At 46.3% G+C, this 24,858-nt stretch overlaps 1 protein-coding gene across 1 annotated transcript in view; it reads right to left on the minus strand.

Moving 5' to 3' along the window:
• LOC119452848 (uncharacterized) overlaps positions 1-22,928 on the minus strand; it is a 32,222-nt gene extending 9,294 nt beyond the window's left edge. Inside the window, exons 1-4 of the mRNA XM_037714804.2 lie at positions 21,432-22,928; positions 18,232-18,442; positions 15,605-15,755; positions 1,708-1,863 (exon numbers count right to left, since the gene is read on the minus strand). Of these exons, the coding sequence (XP_037570732.2) occupies positions 1,708-1,863; positions 15,605-15,755; positions 18,232-18,442; positions 21,432-22,488 (1,575 nt within the window). The 5' untranslated portion in view covers positions 22,489-22,928. The remainder of the gene's footprint in view (positions 1-1,707; positions 1,864-15,604; positions 15,756-18,231; positions 18,443-21,431) is intronic.
• Between the last annotated feature and the right edge of the window lie 1,930 nt (positions 22,929-24,858).

A 24,858-nucleotide genomic window follows, 5' to 3' on the forward strand; every position in this document is an offset into this window, starting at 1 on the left:
AAAACTCCTAAATGAACGTTTCTTTTGTTCATGTAAAGCATAAGGACATCCGTATTTGTATAAAAAATAATTTTTTTGCCGTAACTATCGGCCGTTATTTCTCTATGCATGATTATAGCGGTGAGTGTAATTTTGTCGGAAAGGCGCTGCTTTTGAGCATTTTTACATTTCACAAGAAAAGAAAAAAAAAGGTCATTCAGCACCAACCTCTTCTCATATGTGCTTAGAGATTTATGTGAGCCCACCTGTGATCATTTTCAATAAAGTTCGCGAGCTTTGTGTCTTTACACGCTTTCAGTCTGTTACGAAGCCTCTGGTCACGTTTAGCCTTAAAATGGCCTCCGTAGCTCCCGTTTTTAGACTTATGTTGAGGCCACAGTATCTTCAGATATATGGAACCATCTTATTCAGCGTAAAACGCACGGGACGTCAAGCTCTTCGCAAAACAATTTTTTCACAAACACATATCATGTGGCAGAGCCGCTTTAACGCTGAATGCGGTTTGAAAAGTTACTTTTTCCGCACTTTTTTGGAGTAGAGGTTGCCTGCTCTTTCCCATCTCCCGGCCCCCCTCCCCCCCCCCCAAAAAAAATTATTTTTTGTCAGGTGACCAACGATCACAACGTAGAAACAAGCCAGCCCCTGTAATATTGCTTCACTCCGGAGTTTTCTGCAAAAAGGTATTTCGAACCTTGGAACCTCGATAACTTCCCTGGACGGGACCAAACACGACATGTGCCAGGAGTATATTGTAGTGGTTACGTCAAAATAATTACGTGAAGCGATGAATGAGCATTACGCTTACATGAACCTTCTAAACACATTGCTATAAAGTTTCCATGGGTACAGTGAAAGTGACCACTGAAACCGTTTACGTAATAAAGCCAGGCTATGCGTTCGGTGTGACAATGTCTTGCATGTTTCAGCAAAGCGATTTGAGTTCGTGAAGGGTGTTGCGCTGTCGTCACTTTTTTTAAAAGACCTTCTACGTTGAGTCACACGACTGCTCTGCACCTGTTACCCCAGAGACGGTGCTAACAGTCGATGTCCCGAATTCCTGGACATGATTCAGGTTACCTAAGGATTATGTTATCTGCAGCTAGGTTTCACACACGTGAACCAAATTCTAAGTGATATTGAATTTTGTGCCTCGTAAACACCAAAAGCAGTCACGGAGCAACTCTATTACCAATATTTTCAGCGAAAACCAGTTCATGCTATCCTGCGTGCCAAAGTTGTTCAATCAGGTTCAGTCCACAGTACGAAGTAGTCTTCATGTCATCAATAAAATAAAGTTCGAGGTTTATAAGAAGAGAAGGCACCGCAAATGGTAACGAACAAGAAGGCTTACTCGCTGTAAACTGATTCTCCAGGCAAATGAGCTACAACGTCAATAAAACGCAAGCGTTCAAAACCGGAGGGGCTCACGGGGCATACGTTGTGGTTCACGTCAAAGTGCAACAGACAACCTTTAACCAACAACAAAATGATAAAAAGATAGTGAAAGAATTGAAATGTAGCCGGGGTTACGAAGCCATTCGCCTCTTCCTAGATTCCTCTTTAGTAAAAGTAAAGATGAAGAGCCGTTATACAGAGTTCGCACATCGCCGTGTCCACGCCAAACCAGGAAAGCACGAAGACGCAAGAAAAGCCATACAACAATGCACAAGTGTCGTGATGTTCACCACTGACTGGCCCCCCACAGACCTGAAACATGACAGCGTGCTGATGAAGGCCATCGAAGGGCCTCACGCCGGACTGCATCTGCCAGAGTACGATGCCTAGCGAGTAGACGTCGGCGCTAAACTCCGGCCGCTGGCCCAAGAGGACTTCTGGAGCCATGTACTGCACCGTTCCGCAAACCTGGCCGAAAAAGGAAAAACAAAATTACAGAGTGCTTGTGTAAACTAACCGCTAGATTTTGAATGAGCTGGAACGAAAAAGTCGCAGTTTCGCCCGAAAGGCGAAGCATCGATCGCGATAGCAAATTAGTAGACAGCTATGCGAAGTAAGGATAGTAGCTGTATCGGCCGTATAAACTTGGAAACATTCGCTTACTAACTGAATTAACAAGCATGGTGCCAGCGCACAGGCAAGCTTGAACACGACACACTCAATGACCACGGACCCTCGCTGTCAAAACGCTGTCGTGAGCAAGCGCGGCTGCAGCAGGAGTGAAGTGAACTGCGTGCTGTTTATCGCTTCAACGCGAACTCAGCGGCGAGAACACAGCACGCACAAAGGCATGAGCCGTCTGCAGTTCGCTTTCAAAATACGGCGCGCCAAGTACCCAGTTCCAGGCGAAGTAGAAACCACCCCCCTCCCTCCCTCCCTCTCTCCCTCTCTCCTGCGCTGCCTCCCCGCTTTCCTCCCACTCGCGCGCGAGCATTGATCCGCGATGGTCAGTTCCCCTTGTGCCCTGTCGCGAAACACACAGTTGCTGCCGGAGCAAAACGCCGCCCCCCCCCCCCCCCATTCCTCCGGCCTATTACTCCCCCCCCCCCCAACGGCCTTTCGCGCGATGGAAGACAGCGCATTTGCTTTGCGCTTTTCTCCCTCGCGCGCGCCAGATTGAGCCGCGATTGTCGGCTGCCATCACGTGCGTCCACTCGCACATACGACATACGGCGCGCGGCGATGGTGTTATCGGCGTTGGACTTTATACTGAACATCACGGTGAAGGCGACGGCAAAAATGCGCCGGGAGACTCCATATAAGTGATACCGCAATAAAGGTGAATGTCTGTCGACACTTAATTCACGTCCCTGAATGAAAGGCAAGCTAACTCGAATGCAAGTAGGAGCAAAAAGGACAACACAAATGTCCTTTTTCGTTCCTACTTATGTCTTTGTTAACCAGCCTTCATTTCATATGAATCCCTGCCAACTTTCTCAAGTTTCAGTCGTTCTAAGTTACACTCAACATACTGCGCAGATGTTTCTTTAACGCGCACGAGGTAGGCGCTAACTGAAGAGCTCTGGATTATTTGTAGCCAGCAAGCGATCTACTGTTCAGGATAAAAGAGACTCGATCATGCAGTCTTGATGAGACCATTGCGTTTCTACCAATGGCAGCCTTTCTCGGTCGTAGGTAACGAACCTCAACTCACATCGGCAATGCCCCATTCAACTTTAGTGGGCGCGAATTTCGAGAAATTGAGTAGGAATAGGGATCAACTTTTGACGAATATGCAAAAAATACGGTCTGTTTCGTAACGAGTTATTCCGTTTTCCAGTCTTTTCTCCCTACGTCATTTTCTCGGACGTTGCCGCGCAGCTCGATCATTTGGTGCGACGGGTGATAAAATAAGAACGGGAAGTCAAATGAATCGTTATGCGAAATACAGCCCCAGCTTTGATTCAGGACAGCTCGACAAAAGCGGCTGGCCTTGGAACGCTGATGGCGAACGCAAACAGCCCACAAATCTTCAAGTAAAAGCTTTGCCCAGCAGCCTATAACGATTAAGCATGCCCCTTCGTGGGCACTTTCCGCTATCTTCCATCGATAGCCGAACATTGATTCACTCACAGCCTGTTCACGGCAGCGTAGTAAAGTAGTGTAACAAGCAGTAACTGAAAAGTAAAGATGGATGCCTACAGATGGAAACACACTGTGATACAAATGTCTATAACGGGGGTGAAGTGCCCCAGACAGGTTGGCCGAAGTTTCAATAGGTGCACCTATCTTTGTCAAAGCCGGCCGTCAACTTTGGCATGTTACTTTTTAACGGATTAGTAGAATAACTACAGATGAGAGTGGAGGGAAATATAGCTTTAGAGAATAGACGGAATGACAAAAAAATCTACTCGATATCTTCATAGGACTGCTGATTGACTGATTCGTAGGGTTCAACTTCCCGACGCAAACACACATACGAAGGAACTCAGGAGTGTCAGTCGTTCAAACAGGTCGCTTGACTGAAGGAACTTCAGTAGCGCCCTCGTCGCCTTCTGGTGTGAAGACAGCATCAGCCGGCACTCTAAGATTGTCTGCTCAGAAAGCAGCCTGTCATCGAGGCGTGCCAACTCCGTCACGAGCAACTGTCTGTGGCAGCTGTAGTGGCGACAATGAGACAGGATATACTCGATGGTTTTGTCGCTGCTGCAACTATCACAGGCAGCACTGTCAGCCATTCCGATGCGAGAATCAAAATCATTCGTGAAAAATACTCCAAGCCACAGTCGGCAGAGAACAGTTGTCTCGATTCGGGAAAGTCCATTTGGAATGCGTAGTCGGAGGGATGGGTCCAGGCGATGCAGTCGAGTATGCCGGGAAACTGGCGTGTTCCACAGGGATCGTGTGGCATCACGCGCGAGTATGCGAAGCTTTGTTGCTGCATCGGTTCTTGATAGCGGGATTGGTTTCTTCACAGCATTTTCGTGAGCCCTCCTAGTAGCTTCATGGGCCTGTTCGTTGTCCATGATGCTGCTGTGGCCTGTGGCCACTGAAAAGTGATGTAATGTCCTTTTTCTGCTAGTTGGTGATATATCTGCCTGATTTCCAGCACAAGCTGGTGTTGTGGTCCACGACGTAGAGTGAATAGCAGATAATGCACGGCTGCCTTCGAATTTGTAAATATGCTCCACCTTCCAGGTAGATCTTCATGAATGATGTGAAGTGCGCTGTGAGGTGCAGCAAGCTTCGCAGCAATCGACGTTGTCCGGTAGAAGTTTTAAACTGAATAGTGGCTTTTTCGAGGAAGATCGCAGCTCCTGTAGATGCGTGAAGAGTTGTCGAACCATCATTGTAAATGTGAATGTTGTCCTTGTATGTCTCGTGCAGTTTGAGTAGAGATAGCTGCTTTTTCTTAACTCTCCCTCTTTATGTGTGCGCATTTTTCTTTATCTTTCTGTCTCCCCTTATCTGTTTCCTAGCGCAGGGTAGCAAACTGGATATCTATCTTCCGGTTAACCTCCCTGCCTTTCGCATCTCATTTATATCTCTCTGTCTCTTTTAACTTCCCAATGTAGCAGCGTGGAATAGCTATCTTGCTATTGTGTCTGCTCCTTCCGAGAACCTTAGTTGAATGAAACTGAGGCTTCCAGTTTCAGGGAGTGTGGAATTCACGTGCACTAATTTCCGTTTGTCCGGCATGGAATCTTGCACTACTACGCTGGATTATAACGCGTAGTCCAGGGGCCTACATGCCTTCCCAGCAATACCTCCTGCAAAGGTGGCACCCTTTTTTATTTTGTTTTTTGTCGATGCATATGTGGTGCGTGGATACCGTCCAGCCACCTTGCTCAGCGTGGAAAGCACAGTAACGATACCGAACCGGGCTGGCGTCTTCTCAAAGTTATTTATTATTTTTAAATTCTGGGCTATTACGTGCCTAAACCACGATCTGATCTTGAGGCACGTGGCAGTGGGGAGCTCCAGATTAATTTTGACCTCGTGGGGTTCTTTAACGTGCACTAAATGCACAGTACCTTCTCAAGGTTGTGGACTGCGTTATGAGCTGGTGACAACACTATGTGCCTTTTCCTTTTCCTGAGCAGTGCCAGTTCATCATGTCCTGGTACGCGTTACCTTCTGCAAGAGGGCCTGTAACACCACTCCCAAGACCAAGCGCAGATAGGCGGCCGAGTTCGGCCTTGCTTATTGCTAATCAAAAGTAGATCGCAGCGTGAAGGCAGCACTCAATGAGACACATTTCTTTTGTTTGTCCCTGAAGCGTACCTGCCAACCTTTGAAGTTTACAATTCGCAAAAATTCTGCGGGAGGTGGGCAAGGGTGAGGGGAGAGGGCACGTATTTTTTAAAGCTTCCCTGAACACGTCTTTTCAGAGATACATGCGCAGTTTAGTAACGAGTATTGAACTTCAGGCGCAGCACATCGAGTAGCAACAAGCTTGTAACTGCAAATACGGACAAGCAAGAAACTGTTCCTACATCATTGACTCTTTGAGTAATTTACGTGTATGCCAATTCCACCAGCTTTCCACCAATTCCACCTGTATAAACGCTCTGAGCAAGTATCCCTCTCGCATCCTTTCGCCATCAGAAAACTTGAAACGTCAAGTAGGGAGAGCGACGTGAGACCAATATCGCAAAGAAAATAGCTTTTTCGTAAAACTTGACGCAACATTCGTAAACTTAGAAAACGGGCTGGCATTCGTAAACTTATAAAACGGGCCGACATTCGTAAACTTTACGAAAAATTTGGCACAGCTGGCAGGTATGTTATTAGTATAGTCTCTTGCATGTATGAGGCGAGGCATCTCCGCCTTGTGAAGCACATTTCAATCCTCGAAAAACATCTGTGTGCCTTCCTGTTTTCTCACGTTCTCCCTCTCTTATTCAAGCGGGTGGACGTAATGCTTCTTTCAGGAGATAATTGCAAGCCTGCTCCTTTTTCTCTCTGTATAGTGTTTGTATATGTTTAAGTTGCGATCACTACATAGTCAAGGTGAACAAAGACGTTTCGGAGCATGAGCTGGATCCTTGGGCACACTAAAAACTGTTAGATTAAAGCGCTATTCATACATTTACGTGAATAATCTCTTGTATTTCTACAAAGTTGGCACTACAAATGTAATTACCATAACATAAAAGAAGCAGTGTCTCTGAAGCTGTTCTGCTTCTATAACTACGACGTTTCAAATAAATGGGAGCGAGGTATGGTGCAGAGTTGCTCGGTATTAAGAACAGGCTCTTGTTCCGTCGCCAGTATTTTGCATTTTTAATTGCACGCGATGGCTCTTTAAAGAACTTAAAAGCTACACCCCTTTTTTTCTTGCCTGAAGAAGGGTCATCGCTCAGCGAGGATGACGCTGTTTTGGCGAAATCATCACGTAATATATGAGAGAAAACAGAAGTTATTATTTAAGTAACATTATAAAATGCTTTCTTGGGCCATCTGAGGGCAAAGAAAGCGGTACGCGAAAAAGGCGCGTGTTGAGGGCTGCGCAAATAAGTGAAAACGCTCTAACGAGAGCTCGGCTCGTCGTCGATCCGGGCAGCTTTAAGGCTTGATGGGTTAAGAAGAGCAAATGCAGGTAAGCCCAAGAAAAAAATATCTGAAAAAAATCTCCATAGCGTAAAGGTGTGCGGACGTGGGGGTTTCTGCGATTCTCCCAATGGGGGCTTTTGCAAGTCGTCACCTTATGGGCTCGTCATCTGCCGCTGGCGCCGAACCCAGCTAACGGTTTCAGACCACAGTCGTTTCTCGACAATAAGATGGGATTCGTTCAGTGTAAAATTTAACCCTGTGTATAGGATGGCGTATGATTTTTGCAAAGCTTGAAATTTTATGCGTAGTATGAGTAAATAAGGTGCTTAGAAATAGTTCACAGCCAACAAGCAAACAAGCATGGCTTCTTTACACTAAGCCGTGTACTTTTAAAAAGTGGGACACATTTCTCCCACCGACACGAAACCGTCTTTCAAAAAGTGGGACGCATACGGCCCACTGGCCCTCTAGAGTCTCAATGCAAAATTATTTCTGACTGCTCCTTTCGTTACCCAAAATTCCCCATTTTTCTTTTTCTGTGTGCGGTATAGTAACTGAGGTGCTTAGGAGTAATTTTCCATTAATTTCACTTCTGTACAGCAAGTCGTTCATTTTTTAAATGTGGGACGTATACGGATAGCTGACACTAATTAGCTTTTTTTTTTTTAGTGGGGCTCGTTTGATCCACTGAACTTCTAGGTTCTGAATGAAAAATTATATGTAACAACTGTCCTCATAAAATAAAACATGCCGAAGCACTACGGAAAAAATGGCACAGCGGAGTCCATACACAAAAAAGTTTGTGCGCACTTCTTACCCATGCACTTTTTGCCCATACTACTCGACCAACGTCATCAGCACGTGCGTGTTTCCGCACGTGCAATCACAAGTGCGAGTTTTGCAGACTAGCTATCGCCTCAAGATACAAAAATGGGGGCTCATTGTGAGCTAAAGGTATAAATCTAAACGCAGGAAAGAGGAATAAATTATCCGGCATGCTGAAAGTTGTAGAGCGTAGCCACGCGTTATTTTGGGAAATTTTCTCCCTTTATTTTTTATTTCTTTCTTCTATCACCTTTTATTCCCTTCAACCCTTTGCCCAGCACAGGGTAGCCAGCCGGTACTTATACTGGTTAACCATCCCGACTTTCCTTCCCTTTTTTGTCTCTCCGTCTACTTCTTGCGAGCAATTGTGGGCCAAATTTTAGAAGCGTTACAAAAATAAAAACAATTTTTTTAGACCTAGCACATGCTTGTCGCCATTTAGTATCCACCCCTAAAACTATTGTGGCATGAAAGCTGAAATCTTTAGACAGACTTCAGCACCAAACAAACGAGCTAAACGTGCCCATTTGCCACTGAGAAGCATTTTCGCACACATCACAATGTGGGACGTACAGTCTGTTTCACACTTGTGGGAAATCTCGGAGCGCATTTCATCGCGATACGGCGAGCGCTGAAGTCGGGTGCCGGAAGCAGCTCGCGCAGGCGCAGACGGTTGAGGCGCGTTATCTTGAACCGCGTTATCTTGAACCGCGTCGACTGCTACGGCGGCGCGCGCTGGCCGCATCGTCGGGAAGCGTGCTACTATAAAGGGCAGTTCATCGTTACTGCGGGCACTGAGCCGATAATGTTAACTAAACGTTGTGCGCACATTTTTGTGTCCCCTTCTTGTCGCTGCGTATTACGGTAGCACACGCAGTGAAGAGATATGCGTGCACGCACTCAGTACCTCGGCCTTTCGAAAAGAACAAACGAAGCGTGCTGTCAAAAGAACTGTGTAGAACCCCATTTTCGCCAATGAAGGCTGAGAGGTTGGCGTCGCACAACATTTAGCTAACATTATCGGCTCAGTGCCCGCAGTAACGATGAACTATACCCTTGACAGTAGCACGCTTCCCGATGATACGGCCAGCGTGCGCCACCGTAGCAGTCGACACGGTTCAAGATAACGCGCCGCGACCGTCTGCGCCTGCGCCAGCTCGCGCGCTGCTTCCGGCAGCCGACTCCAGCGCTCGCCGCATCGCGATGCAATGCGCTCCGAGATTTCCCCTAAGTGTGAAACAGACTGTACATGTACCACTGTGCTAGAAAGGGCTAAAGGTACCCATTCTCGTATATTGTATATCGTCTTCTACTTCCTGACAGCTCCGCGGCGATGTTTTTGCACGTAGAAACGATTCGCTGGAGTGATCATTGCGACAACCACGCAAGCATTATTGCTGACACGGTGGCTAAGAAGTGGGTCTAAAATCTATCTCGTTTCTCGAAGCTGTGGCACAGTGAAAGTGCAGACAACTCTTGGAAGAAAATGCCGTAGTTTGGTTCAGCGAGCTCTTTTTCTTTAAAGAAAGCTCATACTTTTTATATGTATATTGTTTTATAAATATCCCTCCTGTACACTCACAAGATGCTTTCCGCAGGAACTCGCTCTAACCTTTATACGTCAGACCTCTGGACGTCTGTAAATGGCGGGTGCGCGCAGATAACGGCATGGAACGAAATTATTGACAGTTGGGTTCACTTTCCCCGCTTAACTACCACGGAGTTTTGATCACTCAAACTTCGCAAGCATTCGAAAGAAAAATATGAAATACGGCAGTGAAACTTTGTACTGCCCTTGACACCATAAGCACGGCTCGGCGCGGAGAACTCGTGTGACTAAATGAAATGTCCTTGAGTGTGTAGGTATTCATACGTACAAAACTAAACGGCGCCTGAAACTGCTGTTTTATGCTCGTGGACGAAGACGTTCGTGCGTTTGTGTGGTGGTTCCTTTTGATGCTGAAGTTTTTTCTATTTTTTGTGTTTAATCGTGCATCAGCAACACCCAGCGCTGTTTGTACGGGCCTTCAAGACTGCTGCTTTGCTGGGAGGCCCTCCCTGCGAAGCCTGCTACGGAGGAGATGGTGGTGGACCAGTCTAGCGGCAGGGACAGACCTCCCGCCGCAAGGAAGCGCCTCAGCTCCTCAGTGGAAGCAGAAACTGCCGATTCCGAGTCTGACGCCAGGTCGGACGACTCGGATGCCTTCATACCTGCTAAGCATCGGCGTTCAAGACGGAAGTCTTCGACATCGTCATCAAGCGAAGCAACCATCATATACAACAGCATCGTGACTACGACAGTAGCCTTCGTTCCGGTCGACGTGATGGTAAGCCTGAATGCCATCTCCAAACAGAAACTACATGTTTTTTTTTTCTTCAAACTGACACCGGGTCTTATTCAAGAGGTTCGAGTGAACCCAAAGAAAAATATTATTGCCGTGGACACAACAGATCAAAAGACAGTGCAAACTCTACTTGGCCTGTCTCAACTCTGTGATGTCAACACGCGGGCTTACATACCACAGGGCGCGGATGTAATACCTGGCCTCATATCAGATGTTGACCTAGAACTTCAAGACGACGTCTTAAAAAGTATGATCGCTTGCAAACCACCATGCAAAATCATCAGCGCTCGACGGCTCGGCTCGTCAAAGTGTGTTAAGATTCTTTTCGACTGTGCAAAACTGCCTGGTCATATAAAGGCTGGACTAGTGCGCTACCCAGTTCGGCCCTTCGTACCGAGACCCTTACAGTGCCGCAAATGTTTAAAACTTGGTCATGTGCAGGGTTTCTGCACAAGTGCTGTGGTTTGTGCCAGATGTGGTCAAAATCACGACGCAAATTCTTGCGACAGTCCGACATCTCGGTGCCCGAACTGTAACGGTGAACACTTGGCAACAGACAAAGAATGTCCCACACTGAAGAAAAAACAAAAGGTTCTGAATGAGAACGCTAAGAAAGCATCAGGAGAGAAGCTGAGCAGCCGCAGTGCCCGTCCAGCGGCTACAAATGGCAAAACTGAAAATGTACCCGCACGTACGAAGAATATCAAGGACACCACGCGTCGGCAGGAAAGTATGAAACGGAATTTCTGTCTCTCTGCGATATCGTGGCCGGCGCTTCCATCGAAAGCGTCCTAACCAGTATCTGCCAAGATCACGCCTCCGAAAGCTTCGGAACCAACTCCATCCAAGGCGTCGTCTACAGTAGAACACTCTGTAAATAGGGTGCCTACAGCAGTCTCGGTCAATGATGACGAAAAACTTATCAACCTGCTTAAGATGCTTGTCAACGTCGTTAGATCTCTCATTGCCGGTCGTCAGACACCAGCAGCATTAGCCGCAGAGAAACTTCTCGAGGCTCTTGTTCTTGTGCTCGACGGCCTTCATTAGAAACAACATGAATGCTCGTGGAAAGCCCCGTCCCTCTGTGCTGCAATGGAATGTCAGGTCCTTACGACCGCAGCATGCCGATCTAGTCCTTCGGCTCCTCGCAGTGAACACCCCACCCCGCCAGATGTTATAGCGCTACAAGAAACCAACGTAAGAAAAGAAGAATTTACACTTCTAGGTTACGTAGGCATCCACAGTAACGCTCGATGCACAGCGTCAGCATGCGGGTCCTTCCAGATGCGGACGCCACGCATCTGCGAAATACTTCAAAAGCATCGTTCTATGTCCGAGCTGACCTACATTTCGCAGTTATTGGCACAAACGATATCTGCGATGCCGAATTTGAATGTGCAGCTGTTACTGTGAGTCTCAGAGATACCACGACGACTGTGGCAAGCATATATTATCAACTGACGCGAGCTTCAAGCATCACCTTATTGGTATTCTTAGTCTGTCGGTGTGGCCCATCATTTGTGCTGTGCGGAGACTTCAATGCTCACCATCCTCGCTCGTGTTCTGGTCCACAAGGTCAGCGTGGGACAGAGATCCACGAGCTTATTGTTCGACATGATCTACAAACACTCAATGACGGGTCACCTACATTTGTGGGCAGAGGGAAGGAACAGTCCACCATCGACCTTGCGATATCAACAAGAGATGTGTATCTGGTCTGGTCATGTGAACCTGACCCATGGGGCTCAGATCACCTACCAATTTTGTTGATTCCAGAACATACTCCTAGCCGCCAGACTGCCCCCTACACAGTGACAAACTGGAGAAAGTTCCGTCAGCTGATTTCAGAGGCCCCATCACACGACAAGTTGTTTAAACTGGTGAGCGAGTGTCTTCAACAAGCTACCGTAAGAAGACGGCGGGCAATCAATAAACGGAACCCTGATTTAAAGCTCTTGAGGCTACGCGCCTGTCGACGCCGCGCTTACAGGAGAGCGGAGCGCTCTAAAAGAAGCTCCGATTAGACGGTATATAACCGCCTAGACGCAGCCATACGGCGGCACACAAAACAACTTCGTCGAAAGATCTGGGCAGCACTGTGTAGTTCGCTGCATACGGCAAATGGTTTTGGAAGTGTTTGGCTAATACTGAAGGCTCTGCGCACTCCTGATATCTGCAAGAATCCAACTGCTGCTTTGTGCATAACGACTGGCCGAACTCCGAAAATTCTTGCGGACGCATTTGCCGACCTTTTCGCACCTCCTACGTCAAGTGACAACGCAAACAATGACCATAATCCTCTGACAAGTCCGAACATCACAACGTTCTGCTATGGTCCAGCCTGCCAGATGGATGAAGCAGACTTTACTCTCGAGAAGCTTCATCACGCGCTCAGCCTCTCCAAACGTCTCACTGCCCCTGGTGAAAACGGAGTTACGTACCAGGCGTTACGAAACATCGATAAGGCCTTTCATCAAATGTGTTGGACGCATATAACGAAGTGTGGCAAACGTCTCTGATCCCCAAGGATTGGAAATCATCTGTGGTGATACCAGTCTTAAAGCCCGGCCGCCCTGCAAAACACCTAAAGTCTTACCGGCCAATATCGCTAAGTTCTAATGTTATGAAGCTGATTGAAATAATGGTACTGTTTCGTGTAAATGGCAGGCTACGGCAGCTGAATTTCTTTCCCGATGTCATGAGCGGCTTTCGTCGTCACCGTTCAGCCCTCGATAGCATAGCAGACCTCGTATCATCTCTAGAGTCTGCTCGAGAAAACAAGCACTCTGCATACATGCTCTTCCTGGACATACAGCAAGCTTTCGATTCGGTTCCTCATAAGGCGATTATTATCGCCCTTATGGATGCGCGAATTTCGGGTCGACTGCTTCATTTCGTGCATAACTTTCTATCTGAGCGCCACATGAAAGTGCGTGTTGGAGGAGCAACAAGCGATTCTAGCCCTGTTAAGTGGGGTGTACCGCAAGGCAGCGTCTTGTCGCCGCTTCTCTTCAACAGCGTACTTGCTGGACTTCCAAGCCGATTGCCTCAGGAACCTGACTTTCCAATATGCATAGCAATCTATGCTGATGACATTGCACTGTGGATCAGCGGTCCTTCGCGCCACGGTCCATGTCTTCGTGGAATCTTACAGAGAGCTCTGAATGCAACTTCAGAGTACTTGGAGGAAGTTGGTCTGCAGATTTCACCTGCTAAGTCAGGCCGCAATTGCGTATCATCCAAGGCAACGGGCTCTTCGAAGCATGAGCCGGCTGTACCTCGGAGAGATACCAGTACAATGGGTACAACACCACCGCTACCTTGGCGTAATTATCGATTATCGCCTCTCTTGGCGCCCTGCCATTACCTCTGTGCGGTGCAAATCTCGGTCGCTGCTCAACTATGTGGCCGCTTTGACTGCTAGGGGCGCTGGCTGCGACCAGACGACAGCACTTCAGGTATACCAATCATCTGTCCTCTCTGGCGTGATGTATGCCTTGCCAGTCTTGAACGTGCCGCCAAATGTGATGTCGCAATTGGAATGGGGCCATTGTGTTGCCCTCCGAGTCATGCTTGGCTTACCTCGTGAGGCGCAATCTGTTCCACTACTCACAGAAGCGCACCAGTTGCCCCTGAGCTTGCAAGTAGGCCAGAGAGCGCTACATCATATCGAGCGTTTGCACCGAGCATTAGACGGCCACGCACTGATTAATCGGCTGATTCAGCACCCGTTCTCTCGGATGGGGAAAATGGCGACATTTTTTGTGGACATTACTCGCAGTTCGGGAGACACTACTTCATTCACAACTCCGAAGAAGTGCAACAAATGTTCATTCCCCATTTATCTTTCAATTCCCCAAATACACAGAAAGTCTAGCCAGCTTATTTCGGCACTTTTTCAATTGGCCCAGTCCCACCTATTTGAAAAATTTGGAGGTTATATTATTGTATTCACGGACGCGTCTGTACACAGCGATGCCCAAGGCACTTCTGCAGCTTTCTTCTGCCCTTCGACTGGCATCAGACGGGTGTTTTAAATACTACATCCAACCTCATCAACAACTGCAGAACTGGCCGCGATTGATGTTGCTCTGAAGTACGTACACGAAGAGTTAAAAGCATTGAAGGTCGTCATCCTTACAGACTCCCGTGCTGCCATCAGCAGACTGAGACATGATGCCAATACCCCAATTTTATGCAGTATTCAAGAAACTTCTGGCAAAATTACTTCCTCTGGGGTGTCCCTCATTGCCCAGTGGATACCTTCGCACGTAGGCATCTCTGGAAATGAAGAGGCTGATCGCCTCGCTTCAAGTTGTGCCCACCACGAATGTGACTGTCCTGACATTTCCTGCTTGCTTGAAAATGCTCGTCTTCTGATACGCCGACACCTCCTAAAGCAGCACCCAGACCGGAGTGTTGCAGACGGATCGTTCCCTCCCCGTGTTCGTGGTCGAGGCTTGCCCCGTCGTGCTAGAGCACTGCTATATAAATTAAGGGTTGGGTCTGTGTTGGTGCGCGAACGCCTATACCGACAAGGACGTGTGGACAGCCCGTCGTGTACATTTTGTGGCTCCTATGAGACACTTGAACATCTCGTTTTAGAGTGTCCCGCATTCGTTGAGCAGCGCGCATTGCTAATTAAGGAATATGGACTTATTGAACTGCAATGTGCGACCCTTGACGATAGCCTCTTTCCAAGAGGGTGCGCTTCCCGACGTGATCAGGCCCATCGAGCCCTGCTAACTCTTCTTAAGGACACAGACTTGGCCTCCCGTTTATAGACATTATTTGTATTTTGTTTTGTTCGGTCTGTGTCTCCGTCATTTCTTCATTTCCTCTTTTCTTTCCTCATGTTTTCATTTCCTCTATTCCCTCCTCCTGAAAGTGTAGGCAGGCGTTGTGCACCTCTCGGTGGCAGTTGTCAGCTTGCTCCCTCCCTATTTCCTTCGTATCCTTGTGTTATATGTGCACAAACCAAATAATAATAATAATAATAATAATAATAATAATAATAATAATAATGCGCGTGCCCGCTAAAGGCGCTGGTTGTTCCTGTCAAGAATTTGTGCAGATGGTAATTGGTCGAAAAGGCCAAATGGTTATAATTGTGAAAATGACATCCCAACGCTGTCCTCTTCGCTGCTGCACACTTCCTTTTGGAGCCAAGGTACGTGCAGCAACGAGCATGGCTCTCAATTATCTGGCATGTATTTGAGTACGTGGCACAGTTTTATGACTGCCATTCTTTTTTTTTTTACTCTAGCCACCAATATTGTGTGGAATTTACATCATGCTTCGCGCCTGTTACACCACACACTACCAATTCTTTCTTGCATAGCGTTCTTCCTCTCATAGCGTTCAGTCAAAAGTGTTATTAAGAGTTATCAGCATGTCCAGCTTGAGGACTCAAAAAGAAAGAAAAATAAAGCACTAGAATTCACACCAGCATCGCGGTAACAAGTTGGAGAAAAAATTTGGACCTTGGGCTGGGAACCGCGGGTCGCGCTGCTCCCGAAGTCGGCCAGCTTGCTTTCTCCATTGTGAACCAACACGTTGCTTGGCTTGACGTCTAGGTGCAACACGTTGTTTCGATGGCAGTAGTGAAGCGCCGAAGCCAGCTGGCGGCCGAAACTGCGACCAATCAAAAAGTAAACCACGTATTCGAATAGTTACCTTTACATAGCTACATATGCATACATTTATATATGTTACCAAAAACTGGTCGCTGCTGCGAAAATATTCACCAAAATAGAAGCATTCTAGCCTGAAGTCAAAAGCACCTTGTATATTGCATAAACTGGCAAACGTTCCACGAGAAATGTGAAACGACATTCAAGTAAAAGCCAGACTGGGCTCCTGGAAGCAACTGTACAAGACAAATTGGAGTAATTTCCCAAAATTACACGCTGTTCACATGGAATAGGGTTTCAGCTTCAACTCTGAAATTGCCAATTGCCTGTGGCAGATAGCAGAATTTTAATCCTTGATCTAAACTGCTGGATGAGGCGGCCATTACTTCCACGACCAATCAAAAGGCCTAATTGAGTAATTAAAATAATTACACTAATTAACTTTTAATTAAATATTTTACGGCATATCTTTCAATCTACGAATTATAGCCGCTGAGTTCGCAAGGCGTATCCAGTTGGAACGAATCCTCAGGACTGAACCAGTTTCGAGATATTAATTTTCAAAGTTTCCGACGGAATGCATGGGCGATCCAGTTAACTTTTTGATGAAAACGCTGTTTTATGCATTGAAGCACAGAGTTAACTGGAACGCCCATGCATTTCGTCGGACATTTTGAAAATTAATATCTCGAAACTGGTTCAGTCCTGAGAACTTGTTCCAAGTGGATACAGCCGGCTATAATTCGTAGATTGAAAGATGTGCCGTAAATAATTAAAAAGGTAATTGGCGTGATTATGTTAATTATTCAATTAGGCGTTTTGATTTCTCGTGGGAGTAATGGCCGCCTGATCGAGTAGGTTAGATCAAGGATTATCATTGTGCTATCTGCCACAGGCAATTTTTAAAGATTTGGTGCAGCTAAAATAAAACACCCTGCATGTCACTCCTTGCTTGCCATACGCAAAGCAAGTAATGCCCTCGGAAAAAACAAACGCTGCCATTCGTGTTTCAGTCTGAACGATATCTTACACTAGTTCCTTCCTCTAATGGGAACACACCGAAGTCTTTAAGGCACAGCAGTGCACATAACTATTTATTTGAAAACGCATCACTAACGACACAGCAAACGTCAGTAAAAGAGGTTGTTTTCTCACACATTTCTCAAAGAATTGCGTTAGGGTATTGTTGTTATCACGCAATCGAAGCCGGTCAGTGGTCCAGAAACATCCACTTCCTAGGAAATGTTGAGACTAGCAGCAGTTTCGCAATGTTTGTCCTCAAACACCGACATAAGGGACATCGGTTTTCCGCTTACCTACGGGGAGCATTGCACGAGGGAGGCTTTGAAAAAAAATAATCGGAACACAAACGCATTTATTTCGCAAGTTTGGGGAGGGAAACTTGAATTACTGGCGCTGACCTCTGGATTGCAATGTATACATGTCTTGATAACTGACCGATTTCAAATGCACCATTGACACATGTGTCATAGAGAAATTTCTTTTGAAAAGACGCAGTTTGGCCTGAAAAGCGAGGCATTAGTAATAACCAAGTATTTAACAACTACACGAACTAAGGTTCGTACTAATATCCGCCGTATCAGCTGCAGTAAGCATCCGCTAACTAATAAAATGAACAGGCATGGTGTCACGCGCGCACAGCCAAACATGAACAGATCTCACTTGATCACTGCGAACACTCGCTGTCACAACGTTGGCATTATGAAGAGCGCTGGCAGCGGAGAGCAAAAGCTCTGTGCTGCTTCTCGCTTCTCCGCGTCTCCAAAACTTACAATTACGCAACCTGCAACACTAGGCACGCGGGAAGACAACGCGCATGAAGTCACCAGCCATCTCGGCTGATCCTTTGACCCGCCATATTACCTCTAAGATACGGCGCGCGGGCCGCGCATGCACTCATCCGCTTGGACAGCCACGCGCTGCCACAGCCGGCTAGAAGACCAGACGCGCGCGCCCTTCCCCTAGCGTGCGTTTGATCACGTGATCTTCAAGTCACCATTCTTCTCGACTTATTCTCGCACGCTTTCTCTCACACCCACACCATACTATGCGCGGGTCGCGATAGGATCTTATCGCACTTGTATTTTATCCCGGTGACAGAGAAAATTCGGTTGAAGTGTACATATAATGGATATTGTCATATTAATTAGCGAAATTTCGGTAACTACTTCATCAGTTTATACACACATTTGGTGATTTTCGCAACCACCACTTCGACCATCGCTGGAAAAACAATATTATCGCCACTGCAGCGTTGTCTTATATTTTGACTATTCTCTTCGCATTGGGAGCGCGTACTAAGAGGGATTATTATGGGTACAACTGCAGGGACCTGTTGTGAAAACAAACCGCGCTTGATCATATAAACTGCGAGTAGCCTCAAAAACTGACCAGGTGCTACCAACGACGCTTTGCGGAAGTTGACCTGAAGTCGTAATCAGACGTTCTCTCCTCACCGGCAGACGTCAAGGGTGCCCAGCGGGCCACGCTCGTCCAACAGGTGCTGAAGTGTGTGCGGGCCGCCGTATTCCATCACCACCAGGAAGCGGCGAGGCTCCAGCGGCGCCACACAAAGTGTGCGCACCACGTGGCGATGCACCAGCTGCGACGCGTTCCGCTCGCTGGGTTCGTCAACGTTGCGCACGTCCTTCACCGCCACCAGGCGCCCTGCGGGAGAACGCCGAGATTATAGCAGAATGCAAAGACATTAAGCATATGGGGCTTGGTCGATTAATCAAGTGCGTGAGTTTGGGAAATATTTCGGAGAAAAATAAAAAGTTCCTCAACAGCTAAGTTTCTACTCCGTTGTACTCTGCTGACTTGGCTTTTGCAATCTGTCATCGTAGACGAGTTGGATTCTTTCATCTGCCGGCAGAATGAGGAAAGAACCTAGACATAGCGCGATATTTTAAAAGCTTTAATTCTTGGGACCAACCCCAATTCCACTCATTCAAATACATGTAAAACGCATAAATGCATTGATGAGACAATCCCTTTACCGATTTGAATACAATTTGTTGCATTTGAGACAGAAAGTTGGATTCTTGTAAATGTAGCAATGCTAATTTTGCTTTTCGGCAGGGACGTTTTTAAAAAGATTGCCGGAATTATTTTCGTTAAAAAAAGATAGAAGCACGAAGTCTACAAATCCGTAACTCGGCACCAAAAACAGATACCACAATTCCGTCAATTACGTGTCAGGGCGTCAAAAGCAGAATTTTTTATGTATTAAGCTGATGTAAGGCTGACGTAAATTTGTCACAATGTTTACTAGGGTTTTGAAAAAGTCCTAATCACATAATTAACAGCATTTTCAGAGCTGCATGAAACATTAATTTTGTCCGGTTTAGTTGTATTATTACGTGCAGCTTACAAAACTCTGACGTAATTTTTATAGCTGAGTTAGAAAGTTGTAAACTTGATAATTTCGTTTCATTGAACTTTGGCGATCTTTAGCAATTTGTACTAAAAATGACTGCCTAAATAAAAAGTCCCGCGTACTACAGTCACTAGATCTTACCTATTTGCTTCTAAATGCAACAAGGCTCATCAAACTCGATGCAGTGGTTGCCAAAAGAAAAAAAAACGAGTTCTTTCTCATGTAAGTTGCAGCCCCGAGCTAAAGCTTCCTCTTAAGCTATAATGTATATTTGTCGAGCGAATTTTCGGTCACTCAAAGTAAACAACACTGATACAAATAAAACATAGAAGGAAAACAGCTCACAACACATAGCTCAGAGCACTCAAACGCCAGACATACGTCACTGGAAATCACCGACAAAGGTGCGCTGTTGTGCCCTTGTAATGACTCAATTCGGGTGGTCGACGCCAGTGTCCCTCAGGGGTCTTGTTACAAAATTGAGGTTATCATCAACCATTTATCAACTAATTTTATCGCTTCCTCACGAGGCTCAACTGCACCCTTTGCTGAAAACTGGCTTTTGCTTAACGGCATGGCATAGGACTATACTATGTTATCCTTTTGTAGTAGCAACAGATCTATTGAGAATGTTATACTTGTCAGATAGCGCAATTCAATCACCAGCTGGATTAGTTGAAGAGGCTTACATTACTTGAACGATAATCACTGTGTTACGTCATAGAATGAACAGTCTCACAAAGAACCTCGTGCGTAATTGCCTTAGGGCACATTTCTTAACAGAATAATTTTAGTCGACCAGTAATAAAGTGATATTCGTTTAGCAGAAGTCGTGTACTTAGCACCAGCTCTGAAAAGTACGCAAACTTTGACGCCTTTTGAATGCTAGTGCAAGGCGAACCTGTGCGCAAACTCTTTTTTGTAAAAAAATTATGCAGATGCAACGCACATCTTGGAATCCATGTAAAGCGAAGCTTTCGTGAAGCGGGTAATCAAATTCTATAAATATGCCGATTTCATTCCTGCGTTGTTGGCGTAAAGGAAACTGACGCGCTCGCTCGTGCTCTCTCGCGCACCCGTATTACGCAATGTGACACATGCGACAATCATCTCGAAGAGCTATAGTTAGCGTTGGCACGATTGAAGTTTACGTGCGATTGTGACCTAATGGCTAGAGCATCGGTCTGTGGTGCTGGGGGGACCGAGGTCCGATCCCACCATCCGGGCACGTAATTTAATCTCTTTAAAAATACGAGTTATTCGGCAAGACAGCACCATCACCCAGCCTGCACCGTCAGGAAAGTCCGAGATTGTTTGAAAAAAAAACTTCGCTTTAAAACCACCCCTCAGTGGAAATCGGGTGCCAGCTGAGCAAGCCTACTGTGTGAATGTACACGTCTATATTTTTTTAAGCCTATAACTTCCCTGCTGTGGCGGATATAAGAACAAAGCGGAGAAACCTGAACAAAGAATAAATGGCCGAAGAGCACGTACGCCAATGATACCGTAATCGCGTCCAAGTCAAAGCAGTGGTGTGGTGCACTAAATCGGCCCGGCGATAACAAACGGAGATCATGAGCGCCCAATACAAGTATTATTTGTTCCTTTGCGCAATGTAACCTCGGTGTAGCTGTTAGAATGTCGTGCTCGAAACCACAAGATCGATGTTTCGATTGACTTGCTCAGGAATCTTTCTTGCGTGCCCTGCCTAAAACAATTCGTGCTGAACTAACGAACACGATCGGTCTGTTTATATCACATAACTGATGCTTGCTGTAAAAGGGATCTGGTACACAAGAATGTTTTATCCGGAAGATTAGAGACGTATAAGAAGCTGTTAAGCTTACGAGGAAACCTTCTTAAATATGTCTCGTGCTGCTATGCAAGCTCTGGACGTGTCAACAAAAAATTGTCGACCCTACAGGGGCGTTGTGGTATGTCTGTTGAAGGTTCTTTAAGGTTAACCAGACGTATAATAGCACGCACTCAGCGTACGCTCTTCTTAGACGACACAACGTGACTTCTATAGAACCAATTGGTTCCTAGACAAATTTTTATCCGCGTATACTGTTTTAATGATGTGAAGTTCTTTAACTGTCAGATCCCGCTTGGCCATGAGAAAGACACCGTTCAACAGCTGCATTTTAACGTCGAAACTTACACATTCGCATTGAAGCATATGTCAGATATGTACAGAAATAACGTTCTACACGCAGTACTTTTGCCATAGCACGGGCAAGCGTAACTTAATATTTCTTCTTTTCGTTTGTGACCTACCTTTTATCTGAACTCCGAAAACCCTGCCGAATGCTCCTCTTCCGAGGCGCTGCAGGGGAAGTCCCTTGCTCGTGGCACTAGAGGCTATTACTGCGCGGCGGAGCGCATTGCAATCCTCTCCGACTATGGTCGTTGGTAGCCCGCAGCGAACGTCTCCTTGAAACTGCGCCAAGCACAATTGGTGTTGGCTCGATGCTTCTACGACTTCGAGAAAGAGTCGTTCCAAGGCTAAGATGGAGCTGCCGCTCTTGCTTATGCGAAAGGAAGACTTGAACAAATCACCCTCGCCAGAAGATCCCGAACTAATCAGAGAAGCGCGCAACTGCTCAATATCAGGCGACCACTCTTTTGAGTTCTTTGACGTTAACGGGCACCTGGAGCATGAACTTGATTCAGCATTCCGGCTTCCGGATCGTCCAAACAGGAACCGCAGCGCGGAGGCTCCAGGGGTTCCGAGTGGCTTAGATGACGACGATTGCTTTCGTTCTCGACTGGCCTTGTTTTCTTCGATGATATCGAGTTTCTTGGGGGGCTTGAACGGAGACGTCAGGAACACAGACCTCGAGGACGACTTACTGTAGTGGTCAGGGGTGAACGACGTCGCTTCACGGCAGTCTGAAACGCTGTTACGCGAGCCGTGTTGTAGCAGTAAGGAATTAGGGGAGCTCGCGTCGTCAGCCCGGAAGCTGTTGTTCAATGGTGCCGGCAGTGGATCGTCCTCTGTCAGGCGCGGAGAAGGCAAGTCAGCCTCGACGACAAGGCAACCTGTTGGAAGTGGTGGATCGACGTGTTCTAGAATACTCTGATTGGCGTTCCAGAGCGGGTACTGTCGGCCGAACCTTTCAGCCAGCAACAGCCCCTCGGTGTGCTCATCGTCGTCGCCGGCCTGCCGCAGTCTTTCTACGTAAGAGGGCCACTCTTCAGACTCTAAGATACTCTTCGCGATGTCGTCCGACAGGGTCAGAAGCTTGTCGGCATCTTCGCCAGTGTTCTCCTCATTTTCGTGTACAACAGCATCGGTCGGGTCATGTTCAGTAGCAGGGAACCCTTCAGCCATAACAGACGTCAGCGTGATGATTTCTTGGCCAGCTTCAAGGTTCAGCGAGTGTTCTTCCGTAGTTCGTCAATTAACAAACGCAAGAATACTAAACCAACATACGCGCCCAGGATTTTTAACAAGAATTCCCTTCAAGACGGACATTTTGCAGGACGCATAAGCTTTTTTGCACCTCGTACTTCGATCTTCATTCCGGACCACGCCCCCGACGTAACCACCTGATGATGCTGCTTACGCTTCCACACCACTTGCTCGGCACTTACAGTTTTCCTGGAGGGGACACGTCAGGGAATACTGGTCCAGCATCCCTGCCCCCGCTCATGATGAAGTGTCATGGAATGTAGCTTTCGGCTTAGAAATAAAACTTGCAGTGTATCCATGGCGTAGCAGTAAATGTTATGCATCGGGCTAGCATTTCTCTTGCTCACGTCGTGCGTCACGGAAATTTAACATGACCTGCGCCATTCGTAGCAGTCGCCGATGGAAATGAACTAAGATAGCTTCCTATTTCTTTTTATCAAAGATAGATATGCCTAGCCCGGCATGCTCATGCGCATTCCTGGCAGAAGTAAAAAAAAGAAGGAACAATGTTGTGAAACCAAAACCAACTATAATTTTAATGGTTGATCGTGAGCGGGGGTGCACTGCATTTTTTTTTTCTTTTCGCGTTGCACATGCTATTTCTCGTTTACAACTTTGCACTCTTAGCATGTGACTTCACACGCTCAAAACAAGCGTTAAAGTCTTAGTGGCTTTAATGCACTGAAAATGTTGTAAGCACTCTTTGTCGAGTCGCGACAAAAATTCCGTGTTTTATATGAACATCGCCAATAACGATAAGTTTTGTCGCCGACAGAAAATATATATAATATTGCCGCAGTTTTAAGCCATATAGGAATAGTAAAGAGCAGCAGTAATCGTTTAGGTCGCAAATACGTACCGCTGTGCCCGGCATGCGAGATGTCCCGTGGCATAGCACTTGTGTGGCAGAACCTGAAAAAATTGAGTACAGTAAAAAAAAATCGTCTGGGATCTTTCTCTTCCAATGGCAATCATGAGCACCACGCCCTCATGATCTTGATGCGGATCGTATTTCTGCTGCCCAAATCCACTGTGGCGTCACAGCCGAATATCACACCATTTATCAGCTTTGAAAAAAACACTGTAGCTACTGACGCAGTCAGATTCAGCTGCAGTTTAGAGAATGTCGTGCCAGGAGGACGGCCTTTAGTACTTGAGTCATAATCCTTGCGACCATTTCAATAAGCGCATCATGTTTGCAGCTGAGGGCTATGTACTTCCGAGTCCATTTCCTCAACGTTTAGTACCTTAACTTTTTATTTACCGCTAGAAATGGGTTCATTTCCAGTACTTTTATGTTTTAAAATTTTCGTTGAAGACGTTGTAATCGCAATGTATGCCGCGATGCATAAAATTACAGCCTGATTACTGGTGTTTTGAATGGATATAAAGCAGTAATAATCGCTCAGACAGGTTCTGAGCATTGTTATGTGGAACTTCAAATAATCACCTCAAAGAACAAGAATGAAAGTAATAATTTGCTATTTTGAGTATAATTACTGAGAGTAAAAAAAATCTGAAATATACAAGATATGCAACTGGCTCCCAGTTCCCAACTTTTATAAGTCAGATCACGCACCTAAAAATGTTATGAAGGTTTGTTGGCGTAAATATTAGCCATAGCGATGTCCATGCTATACTGGAAAGCAGTAGCTTCGCAACTGTGAAAACGGGTAAGTTCCTATTGCATAGAGAGCATTTGTTTTTACTCATTGCAGCAGGCACCTGGTTAGTTTTTACTGCATTCTGTATAATCACAATGTGTGTCACGGCTGTCACCCGTTCGCCGTCGGCGCGAAGTCGATCGACGGGGTATACAAGCCGGTTGGCCATTCCCTACTAGAGCGACCATAGTGAAAGAGTCAGAGTCGAGAGTAAAAAGAAAGAAACAAGATATTTATCGATTGACCACGATACACAGATTGATAACGTAGAATATAATAATAAAAAACACGAGATAACTAACAGCCCTGAAGTTAATATAGCTCAATGATGACGACAAAGAAATATGACGAGCAAATAACAGTGGATATAAAAATGAAACAGGGTGCGGATCAAATATACAAGAATACACTTAACAGTAGTTCACTAAAACAATGTTCAAAAGAAAACAAAGTCCACAAGAAAACAAATAGTGTCATACGCGTTGCTGGGCAGCAGCAGCAAGTCCATAAACCGTGAAGTCGGCGCGCAAAGCTTTCTCGAAGAATGCCGGCGAGCCGATGTACCTCCCTGCCTTTCGCATCTCATTTATCTCTCTCTCTCTCTGTAAGCTCATGAAGCAATGGT

The sequence above is a fragment of the Dermacentor silvarum genome, chromosome 1 (genome assembly GCF_013339745.2).
Source record: "Dermacentor silvarum isolate Dsil-2018 chromosome 1, BIME_Dsil_1.4, whole genome shotgun sequence".
Classification (NCBI taxonomy): Eukaryota; Metazoa; Arthropoda; class Arachnida; order Ixodida; family Ixodidae; genus Dermacentor; species Dermacentor silvarum.